The sequence below is a fragment of the Nilaparvata lugens genome, chromosome 3, assembly GCF_014356525.2.
Source record: "Nilaparvata lugens isolate BPH chromosome 3, ASM1435652v1, whole genome shotgun sequence".
Lineage (NCBI taxonomy): Eukaryota > Metazoa > Arthropoda > Insecta > Hemiptera > Delphacidae > Nilaparvata > Nilaparvata lugens.
The window spans coordinates 51,723,783-51,735,933 of NC_052506.1; the positions used below are offsets into that span (position 1 = coordinate 51,723,783).

The 12,151-nt window shown below is 35.0% G+C and overlaps 2 protein-coding genes across 11 annotated transcripts in view; one reads left to right on the forward strand and one right to left on the reverse strand.

The window, feature by feature from the left end:
• Positions 1-431: 431 nt before the first annotated feature.
• Positions 432-935, reverse strand: LOC120350244. The gene has a single exon (XM_039422823.1). It carries the CDS (start codon positions 933-935, stop codon positions 432-434), a length of 504 nt encoding a protein of 167 aa, XP_039278757.1.
• Positions 936-4,171: 3,236 nt separating this feature from the next.
• The window catches only part of LOC111051247 (tetratricopeptide repeat protein 14 homolog), a 52,066-nt gene continuing 44,086 nt past the window's right edge, over positions 4,172-12,151 (forward strand). For 3 of the 10 annotated variants that reach the window (XM_022337719.2, XM_039423984.1, XM_039423985.1), the window contains exon 1: positions 4,172-4,440. In XM_022337719.2, the coding sequence (XP_022193411.2) occupies positions 4,406-4,440 (35 nt within the window). In that variant the 5' untranslated portion in view covers positions 4,172-4,405. Of the gene's footprint in view, positions 4,445-4,747; positions 4,878-12,151 lie in introns of those variants that run through there. The other 7 variants (XM_022337727.2, XM_039423987.1, XM_039423988.1 and 4 more) reach the window with 5 other exon arrangements.

The following is a 12,151-nucleotide window of genomic DNA, read 5'->3' on the forward strand; positions in this document are numbered from 1 at the left end:
ATAATGAACATCAAACGATTCTTTCACAAAAATACATAATCCATTACTATTATTCAGTTGCCCTGGCTTATCAATAACTGTATAGCCATCTATGCTATAATCAAAATTCTTATCTTTTGTCATCCAAGTTTCCGTTAGAATTATTATATCGTACTTTATTGTACAATTTTGCAAAATATAAACAAACTCATCAAAATTCCTATTGATACTTCTAATATTCATATGTATAATATTTAAAAAATCAACAGTATCTGTTATTTCACCATCTATACTAGAACGAAAATCAAAACTAATAATATCATCATTCTCTATCGTATCAAAACATTCCAAATTTATTACTTCATCGAAACTATATTGAGTATTCATTATTAAATTGAATGGAATTTAAAAAAAATATGTCCTGTAATGGTTGTTATATTCATGCTTAAAGTTCATGTTATCTTGCTCAAGTCCTTCTCGTCTCGAATATGTAGCACTTGTCCTCCCTCGACCTTCCTTAACAATATCCTGCCGTCCCTGATCCAGACAAATTTGTATCCCTTGGTGGAGGCTTGTTGTTTGGCCTTTTTGAAGAGCTCCAGGAAGAAAGGTGGCAGGTGGTCGTGAGCCACAATACGCCCAGCTGGCAGCTTTTTGTTCACAACACTGGTCGAGATACCCGGACCAGATTTATCTTTACTAGCCATTTTTTTAAAGTCATTAAGCCATGCTAATTTGTCCTGCCGCTTAATGAACTTGTAGACGATGGGTTTTACTGCGCCCTGCACCCTACCAGGCATCCTATGAGATATGCTCAAGCAGTCCTTAGATTTCATCGAGCTCCCCAAAATATTAGATATTTGGTCAAACACTTCGAACACAGATTCATTCTTCGATTCCGGAACTCCAGACAGAATCAAGTTGTCTTTACGTGTATACCGCTGAAGTTCAGCCATTTCATTTTTAATTAACGTATTTTCACTTTTTACCTCAGCGATTTCACGTTTGAGAGATTCTATTTCACTCTTCTGAGATGTTAAATCCTTCTTGAAACTATCAAATTCATTAGACAGAAAGTCCACGGACACTATTAATTCGGATATTTCTAATATTGAATAATATTAAAGTGTTAATATTAACACTATAAAATCTAATATTGGGGCACTCTGTTTGTTGAAGTAGTGTAATGGTGATCTTTTTTAACAATTTGATTATTTTGCCTCTAAAGTAAGTGTTTTTGTTTAGAATTATATCGTAAAATTGTAATTGAGTCTATTTTTACTATTTATGAATTAAACAGCATTATTATTATAATTATTGAATTCAGGTCATTTTTTCCGTTTTCTCACTTTAAGTACTCTATTGTTATTATTTAAATCTACTTTTGGCGTCTACTAGACCTGGTAGCGGCTACTGAAAATCGGTTTATTATCCCTGTGAGGAGGGATTCGGACGAGACGTTGCTAATTATCCTGCCAAGAGGTGGAATCATATTTTTTTAATGGGTCACAATTTATCAACTTTGTTAATTCACTCATACATACAGCTGAATGGAATGAACGGACTGGAATAATTGGAGTGATTTGAAAATATAAAATATTAGGGCCAGTTTCTGAACTTGGGTTTCAGCTAAGTTCTAGAATTTAAACAACTGGAGTCAGAAAATTGGCTTTCCGAAACGGGGCGTCGTCTTAGTCCACGTTTAAATTAAATTTTGAAAAACTATAAAATTGAACAAAAAATAAAATAAAGAGAAAATAGTGTAAAGTTTCAGCTACCTATTTTGAATTATTTAGAAATGTATCATTTCGTCAAGGCAATAAACGTCTCCAATAATTATAGAAATGAGAAAATGAAGATTACCATAAAATCTACGAATACGCCCTTTTTCGGAAAGCCAATTTTCTGGCTCCAGCTGTTTAAAGTCTAGAACTTAGCTAAATCCCGAGCTCGGAAATGAGCCCTTAAATTTACTTGACGAACAAGTGGAAATGTGGCAGCACATCCACCAGAGACGGCACTCTTATTTTAAGGGACGTGAGTTTTTTGTCTTATTTACACTTACATATTGCATAGATATAACTGTGATTAATTATTTTGAATTTGAAGTTGCAATGGGCATTGAGATTTTATTCAATAAGTAAAGAAGATGTCGATATAAAAAACTAAAATATAATTTTTTTAAACAATAAATAAAGAGCGCAAATGATTTGTACGTTATTAAGAATTAAATTTTTTATGGTAGTCTGTTTTTCCAATTTTTTGTGGAAGTTTTTTACTGAACGTGTTCCTCGAAAGAGCGGGTACAGTATTTGTGAAATGATGATGTGGACATCATAAGGATATAATATATCAATATTTTTGATGGATATGATATAATATTATTCCAAGCCAGTTCAAGTGCGGTCACTGGTTTAAAGGAGTACGGTAGCAGCCGTGAATCTTTCATCGTTTTGAGCGATAAGATACAATTATGAGCGATATAGGTACATACAATATCTTGTATAATAACTGCATTCTATATTGTAGGCCCATACAACAATATATATTGTAGGCCCATACAACAATATATATTGTAGGCCCATACAACAATATTTATATTGTAGGCCCATACAACAATATATATTGTAGGCTATATAATTATGTGCATAATATTTTTTTAAATAGAAATCTAAAAAAGCATAGTTAATTATTTGATACTTGACACAAGAAAGTACCGGAGCTATGCTCCGGGAGGGTATGGAATGCCTCCCATGGGGAAGGGAGTATACTGTAGTCTTCCCCCGGGAAATTTTTTTCTTTATCAAATAAAATTAGCCCATTTGTATCAATTTTGATTACTATTCAAACGAAATTTTTCCTGTGTCAGGTTTAAATAAAAATCAACAGCATTAGGTCAATAGTATTTTATATCATGGTGACGATTCATTTTCATGTTTCAGTTTTAGTTGAAAGACAGCAAACATAACATACAGGATTAGAATAGGATTTAAATTCTCTTATGTATTAACTGGGATAAAATTAAACTGCTGAATATATGCCTAGGTAGGTACTAATAGTGTTCCGCTCTGTTATGCACCGGTTTAGATCTAGCCCTGCTTGGCAGTAATATTAATGAAAAAAAAATCCTCATAATATTACTGAAAACGGAATGAAATAAAAATTCTCATTGCAAGTAAGTTACCTATATAGCTTTCAAAATGTTTCATCAATTTACCAGGACATGAATCGACTATTTTTCTTTGCCATTTTCAATTACGGTAATTAAGTTACTATAATTGAAAAATTAATCAAACATTTTAATAAATTACTTAAAGAATTTTCATTCATTCTATCCATTTTGATGGCCATATAAGGAGAAGTGAATATATACGGTAACTTTGTTTCCATATTGCAATTATTATTTTTAAAATGTAATGTTATTTATTTACTTGCTTTGATCTTTCTAATTTTCAATTCAACAATATGCTGGATAAATAAGGAAGGATATTATTTATCTAGGAATTAGCCACCATCATCCAATTTTATTTGAAGTACCGGTAGGCTAAGTTTTGTAGCTTGATGAAATATAATAATCGAACCTGGCATTTGAAAAACTAAATCTCAATAATTATTAAAAGATCAATAATTTTGTCAGTCAAATCATATTTTTTGTTCATTTCAGCATGGTCGTAACAGCATATTTTATTGCTTGATGACAGGTTTATTGCATTTTATCAAAATTTTAGTCTCGTAATTCATCCATCAAACAAATTATTTATTCCTAGTAAATTAATATAATTCGCAATGTATGAAACTCGTGATTGAAATTAAAAATTCGCGGTTAAGTAGAAATAAAAAGCGATAAAAAGATAACAGCTAACAAGAACCGCTATCCATCCGCTACAGTAGCGGTTACCAGGTTTAGTTGGTAGCACTGTCTTATCACTGTTTCCGCTACCAAAGTCTGCTAGTAAAATTCGCGTTTTATGCATTAGGCGAAGGTTTTATGCATTTAGGTTTTATTAATTTAGGCGATTCGATTCAACAGAACTTCTTGTACAGTGTGCACAAAACAGTGATTCATTAATTTTTAAAATATTTCATAGAACATCTCTCTGATATTTATTATTACATTTCCTTCATTTTATTTTATTCCCATTTTCTTCACATTTATAAACACACATTTTACGTGTATTTATTGAGTCAGTCATAATTTGGTAGGCAGTGAAAAAACAAAACTTCTTATGCTTATTTTTCTCATCAATCCGAGTTCCTTTCCTTTGTGCTTTGTGCATGCTCATCATTTTCAGAAGATTGCTGGTTAGATGTGGATAGAAAAAGGAAATTGTTAATCAGTTGATGTAATTTAAATTTATTTTTTTATCGTACACTTTTATTATGTTTATTCCAACTGAATTGAGGAGCAATCTAGGATTGATCTTGGATGTTGGGTCTGACGTCGGCCATTGTTGAAAATTGGTAGGTAAGCCGAAGCATGCATGATAACTGTCTTATCATTTTCATTGTCGTGAATTATTTATGTATTTTTGAATTTTTTATTAGTTTATAGCATACAATAAATATTTTTCAAATTCATCTGCTCTTGTTCTAGGGCCAAGTTTGACACTAGTGTTTAAAATTTAAGGACAAACATTATCAATGGTTGTACTGTTTCTATGGCAATACGCTTGGATTTATAGATTAAACAAGCTATCACAGGCACAGCCTATTATTGATGGTTTCCGGAAATAACTTGATGAGTTATTGATCTCAGACACCCTGTTGTTAACAACAAACTAGCAACTTGTCTATTGAATATTAATTGAGTCGCTTAGCTTAGCCGATTGTAGCTAGTGAAAAATACCTTAACTTTTTGATCTGGATGTGGATGCTTTGAGGACGTTAAAAACGTTAAGGTAGGCTGTAGGAGATAATATCTCATTGATGTAAGAATATAAAAGTCGTGGCAAAAGGTAAAATGTACCTTACCTATTAGTAGGCCTAATGCCAGTAGGCTATATGATAAACATTGGTGTTGCTACCCTTGTATTTCATTCGACAAAGCAAATAGCGCTATAATTTTCGAGTTTTACAAAGTTTTTTAACATAGAAGTATAAGAAATTGTTTTGGTAGTGGGAGTGGGTCCAGTTCCATCTGGTGTACATATTACTGAATATGTGTTGAAGTTCACCAGATAAAAAGAATTAGTGGCTGTAATTTTTTTGTCGTTTGCAGCTTTAATATAATATAGATACATCAAATCACACATTTGTTCAGAAACTAAAATTTCCTGTTCAATAATGTTTTAGAGGTAAAGGGGAGAATGGGGAAATAAGAAACATATGAAAATTATGCTGATATTGATTTTTTATGCCATACTTAGTGATGTGGATCGGGAATATTCCCACTGGAAAGGAACTTATGATTTGGCAATATTTCTAAGGCCAAGAAATTTTGGGAATTTAAGGGAACTTGATGGAATTTATAAAATTGTTCTAAAAATGATTGAAATTGATCAATCCCACTCATATTTTACATCAATATAATCAATAAATCATCATTCTATTTGATATTGATCAAGTTCAGCTACATTTTACATTGATATAATCAATAAATCATCATTCTTTGAAATCTCACTGTCTTTTAAATACCCGTATAGTCCAGTCAATGAAAGATTATAGAGGAAAAATTTTGGAACACGATTTTTGACCCCGTAGCTCTTTCAAGGTTAGTAAGGGGGTAAACATATCAAAAGTCCTCACTCCTATCCCCTGTGCTAAGGTGGTGGGGGTGGTTTGAGAGTGCCATATTATGTTTTTTTTGCATATATCTCGAAAAATACGCGCCTTTCGGAAATTTTTGTCGAACACAATCCTAATATTAAAGCTTACAAATTATCCTACAAGTTTCATTTTTAACATTTATTAAAGCTCACAAATTATCCTACAAGTTTCATTTTTAACATTTTTCCATCTCTCATAGTTTTCTAGGTATGAGCTCTCTAATGTATCACATTTTGAAGAAAAACCCTTCCAGCTCCGAATTTTTCATCTTTTTGTCCTTATAACTTTTTAACGATTCATTGAAAAAATCCGTGCTAATCATGGTCTTATAGAGCATTATATTCTCTTCAATTTCATCTTTAGTCACACTATTTTACGCATCTCCCAAAGATTGTTGTAACAGTTATAGTGTTGAGTGTGAAATCTGTTCAACAACAATAGATCATTGTCAGGGAAATTGGGAGGGAATGTTTGGAACACAATATTTGACTTCGCAGCTTTGTTTGAACTAGTTAGAAGGTGAACTTATCAGAAATCCTTATCCCTACTCCTTGAGCTTAAGGGATGAGGGTAGTTGCATTTTTTCATTTCTGGCTGACACGCATGTAACTGGGAAACAGTACATTTCATCGACATGGCTGAGTAAAAATGAAGCTAGATAAATTTCCTACAAGTTTTGTACAGTAGAGTTTTGTGATATCTTCTTTAGTTTTTGAGATATTCACTTTTAAAAGTGTAAAATCTTTGAAAAGACAGTTATTCTTCCAAATTTCTACACTTTCAGGGCTTATTACTCAACAACAATGCATCGAAAAAATTTATTTTTTTTACACAGGGGGTAGGAGTGAGGCCTTTTAATATGATTACTCCCTTACTATTCTTAAAAGAAGAACTACGGGGTCAAAAATTGTGTTCCAAAATTTTCCCTCTATAATCTTTCATTGGCTGGACTATAGGAGTATTTAAAAGACAGTGAGTTGTAGAGCATTCGATTCTCTTCAATTTAATGTATTTTTCCTACAGTTACCTTGAAAAGAGACAATTCCTGCACTGATTACAGAACGCAAAGAATAACTTTTCCGCTCTAGTGCGCAAAGTATTACTTTGCGTACTCTTTATACTTTGCATATTATCAGTCATCCCAATCAGCTGTTGACATTGTTGGCGTGTATTTTGAATGCGAATTTGTTCTATCTATATTTTTCTGATTTTCAAATAAATAAAAATGAGAACTCATTGAATTTTACATTTTCAATATTATTCATTATTTCAAATAATATTTTTTTCTACAACTGCGCGTAAAGAAAGAATTTACACACTCAATTCTCCTCGTAAAACAGCTTACTTCTAAGGAGAATCTACTTTTTCGCTCGCTAACCATCCGCGCATGCTCAGTAGATTTACTTTACGCTCCCAAATCATTCGCGCATGCGCAGAAGATTTTTTTTACGCTCCCTAATCATCTGATTGTAAGCAGCTCGCCAAAAGTCAGATCTTAACTTAAAAAGTCGGTAATTGTAACTCCGCCTATATAAGTAATTTAACAGGTTTGGGCAGTTGTAGAAAAATTTTGTCAAATTTTTGATGGATTTCAGCCATCATTTTACCCATAATCAATCACTTCTCATATTCAATTGTAACTGTAGGAAAAATTTAATGTGAAATACGTGCGCAAAGATCCTCTACTGCACTCAAGAAACCGTTCCGCCCTCGCCTACGGCTCGTGCGTAAACGTTTCTTTCGGTGCAGCAAACTGTCACTTTGCGCACTAGTTGCACAAATAACTATTTTCATCATTTTATGCTTTCCATCAATTTTTATAGCAGTTTTAGTGTTGAGTGTGGTAGGAGTGAGGACTTTTTATATGCTTACTCCCTCACTATCCTTAAAAGGACTGCGAGGTCAAAAGTTTGGTTCCAAACTTTTCCCTCTATATCTTCTTGAACATTCGTTGCCTGGACTAGTATCTTATTACAAGTTGAGTGAGCCAGAATGACTCTTGAAAGGTTGTGAGCTTTGGAATTATTTTCTTTTTAATATTGAATTAAAATCGAGAATGCTCCTTGTTTTAGTTTAACCTATTTTGCTGTATTTTATAATTTCTAATTTTTGGATTTATATTCTACTCTAATCTCTATTTAGGGAGTCAATTATTTTTGTGCGGAGAAATTAAATAAAATCAAGCAATGAAAGTTAAATTACACTCAATACTTTGTTGTTTACCTGATTTATTAGCAAGTAAAAAAATCTTATTCAACTTGTAAGACATGAAAGTAGCATGATAATAGTGGTGCAATTGAATGATTTATTCAGTGTTCATTTCTCCTTTCAGTCTATGAACTTCAAATTGCTGTTTTCTTTGAATTTACTACAATTTATAAGTTATTCATCCTTATATTTCTTACATAAAGCTCTTGTATAACAAACAGGTGATCGAGACCATGTGTAACAAAAACGTATTTTTCGGTCATTTTTTATGAAAGAAATCATAAATTTCCTTAAGTTCCCATAAATTCCCGGGAAATTATGATTTTTGGGAATATTCCCCTTAAATTCCCTGGGAATATTTCCTCGATCTTGAATTCCCGGGAATTTTACATCACTAGCCATACTTATACAACCAATAGTTTGAGAAAAAATTGTCATGTCTCTAACTAGAAAATGAAGAGAGATAAAAATTTGTTTCTTATTAGGCCTACCCCATTCAAGTGTATCTTATCGCCCCACTAGGGGTAAGAAGAAACAGTGTAGTCATCTTACTAATAGCATTAAAAATCAAAGGAGATAAAAATTTAGGGATATCTCCTTGGCGTATCTTAATGCCCCACCAAATTTCAGGCTTTTCCCTCAATTCATTTCAAAGATATGAGTATTCAAAAATTAGATTCAAAATGTTGGAAGGCCGAAAATTTGTAAGTAAAGCACTAGAAAATCATGATTTACATGTTGAGTACTTTATACTATCACAGATAGTGTAAATTTTGAATCTGTTGACAAGAAGATTGACCTTGTTCTGGGTCACTGGAATTCCCAGAGTGTTAGATCCAAGCAGGGTCTTCTTTCAATGTTTGTTGAAAAACATGAGCTTGACATATTATGTGTTTGTGAACATTTTCTGACTGTGGGTGAGGCAGATTTTACTCTCATATCTCTGACCTTACACTTGCATCGATTTTTTTTGTAGAACTGTGACCAGATGTGGGGGCTCTGCTCTTTACATTCGGAAAAAATATTGATTTTACAGTGATTGATGTGTCTGACCTGTGTAAAGAACTTGACTTGGAAGTAGTGGCTGTGATGGTGCCTTCTTACCATATTATATGTGTTTCATTGTAACACTCTCCTAGTGGTAACTTTGACAGTTTCTGTGACTTATTTGAATGTTTGCTTGTTTTATTGAATATACACTCCAACTATAGGATTGTAATAGCTGGGGACTTAAATGTGAATTGTATTGGTGATGACACAAAAGCAAGATATGTTATGGATCTTAGAGAAGTTATGGTCTTTACATCACTTGTACCGAGCCCACCAGGGGAGCAGCCTGCTTGGACAATGTTGCTGTGAGCTTTCAGCCAGGCGTTTGCAGCACTCAAGTGATTGAGCTTCATGGTGATGACCACTCTGCCCTGGTAACAGCTTTCCAAAATTGCAGCTCTTCTGTGGTGAATGATGTACCGTCTTGGCATGCCAACTATAATTTCAGAAAAAGACCGATACATGATGCTGCTCTGACCCTTTTTAGAGATGCACTGGCCAGCACCCCCTGGGAGGCTGTGCTCCATGACACAAATGACCTGTTTGGAACATTTTTCCAGTATTTCAGGGAGAAGTTAAACAACTTTTTTCCGGAAATTGTCAAGCCACAACGCAATCAAGGACCAAAAAAAGCCCAGGCCGTGTGAAAAGTCATCTTGAGTGGTACACTGATGATCTTGCCAGACTTAAGGGAATCATGCTTGCCCTAAAAGATAGATGTGAGCGTGGCAACGGCGATGACAGAGAAAGATACCGTCGGGCCAAATCCATCTACAAAAAAAGTATTGAGCAAGCTAGAAAGTTGGCAACATCATCTAAAATTGAGAGTGCACCAAATCGCGTTGCAAGGCTGCATGGGATGTGATAAACTCACATAGATCAATGCCGAGGAGACAACTTGACTTTGCAAGTCCTGACTCTTTCAACAGTTTCTTTATAGAGTCAGTGAAAGACATAGTGAGTGCATTGCCTGTTGTTCCTGAGGATCCAGTTGAGCTTCTGGCTGCATGAGTACCACCCACACACACTCGTCTTTCTGCCTTCTGTCCAGTCACTCCAATGGCCCTTAGGAGGATAATCCGGTCTTTTAAACCATCCAGGAGTCCTGATATCTACGGCATGTCTGCTTATATGCTTCGGGAGGTGATTGATTCTATTTCAGATCCCCTGGCAGCAGCTGTTAACGACTGCCTGAGAACTGGTGCTTTTCCAGATTTCCTGAAGACCTCAAAAACCGTTCCTGTCTACAAGAAGGGGGACCACCAGAGCCTTAATAGCTTCAGGCCAATTTCAGTGACTCCAGTGTTTGGAAAGGTGGTTGAAGCAGTCATCAAGCCCCAGCTTGAGAACTTCTTTGAAAGACAAAACCTTCTTTCGAGTATGCAGTTCGGTTTTCGAAGAGGGAGGTCTACTGTGGATGCAGTAAATAAAGTGGCTGAATGTATTGAACAGGTGTTTGAGAACGGAGAGTCTCTGGAGCTAACCTTGCTCGACCTGAGCAGAGCCTTTGATTGTGTTGACCATTGCATCCTGATTGAGAAACTGCGCTACTATGGTGTAGTGGACTCAGCGCTATCAATTCTGGAGTCCTATCTGGCTGGGAGGCAGCAGGTGGGTGGAGCTTCTTCCTGTCCACTCCCTGTGAGCCAAGGTGTACCTCAGGGATCAATCCTGGGATCGATCATATTTATAATTATGATGAACGACCTTGACAGTGATGGTTCAACGCTCTTGTTTGCGGATGATACATCATTGATGTCTTCTGGCCGTGACCTTCAGAAGGTGTTGGAGATGTCAGCTGAACATCTGCGGTCTTCAACTTCATGGTTCCTGGCAAACCGATTCCAGTTGAATGCAAACAAGACCCAGCATGTCATCTGCAGCTTGTCAAGAAACATTCCTGGTGATCAAGACCCTGTCAAGCTGCTGGGTTTTGTTCTGGACAATAAACTCAACTGGGCCAGCCATATTCAGAATGTGACCACAAGACTGTCCAGAATTTGTTTCCTGCTGCTGAAGCTGAGGGGTCATGTGGCTGAGGCCTATTTAGTCATGGTGTATCACGCGCTCTTCCACTGTCACGTTTCCTATGGCCTACTCATGTGGGGTCATTCAGCAAAGGCTGTGGACATACTGAAGCTGCAAAAACGGGCTTCCCGAATCATCTCCGCAAGCGATTATCGCGCACACTGCAAGCCCCTTTTTGTTAGACTTGGTATTCTATAGTGATCTGCCACTTCCTACTTCTTTGTCTAATGTAATGTCAAGAAGAACCAGCAGTAGGCTACATGTTGACTCGGACTGATGTGCATGAACATAACACCAGACATCGAGAGCTGATTGATATTCCCAGAGTACGCCTTCAGAGATCACAGGTGTGCTTCAGGAGTTCGGCATTGCGATACTTCAATAGGTTGCCCACAGGAGTAAAACAGTTGGATTTAAGAGCGTTCGAGAGAGTTGTATCCAAGCACTTGAAAAGCAAGGCGTACTACAGTGTTAGTGAATATATGAGTGATGATTTGTCGGAAATGCTGTCTTGCTAAACATGCCTTATGTATGTTTTTGTTTTTTGTGTATTGTATTTTACGCCATCGATCCCATATTATGGGTAAAGGATGCAGATTTAGGTATAAAGGTACTTGATTATAGTTTGAAATTATGCTTGAAAATTGTGTTTAAAAATTATTGCATATGGAAATTATTCTTGAAACATACATAGTACTTGAAAATTATAATAGAAAAAACAATTTTAATAAAGTGAAAAAAAATTGTAAATAAATGTAAATTGTAACTTTAATAACAAAACAAAGACAATAACTGATTAAATACAATTTTTACAATAATTTATCAGTTATCTCATCACCCCGACAGTTTGTTTGATTGGGGTAATAAGAAATAGAGCCTTGTTTACGATAATAGAAATAGCTGTAAGAAAAACAAAAAAAAAATGATTAAGAGGCTCTTTTAGTCTATGAAAAGGTTTGATAAAGAAGAAATTGGGAGCAAACTAAGTAATAAAGTTAGGAAAAATAAAAATTTCCGCAAAAACATGACTTTGGGTAAGTTTTTGAAAGGGTCCACTTCAAGTGTACTTGGGGTATAATAAGGGTATACTTCAGTGAACAAGTATAGATTTTCATATCAA

Excerpts from the sequence above, each read along its gene's own strand:
- LOC120350244 (XM_039422823.1), bottom strand. The coding sequence starts at position 935 with ATGGCTGAACTTCAGCGGTATACACGTAAAGACAACTTGATTCTGTCT.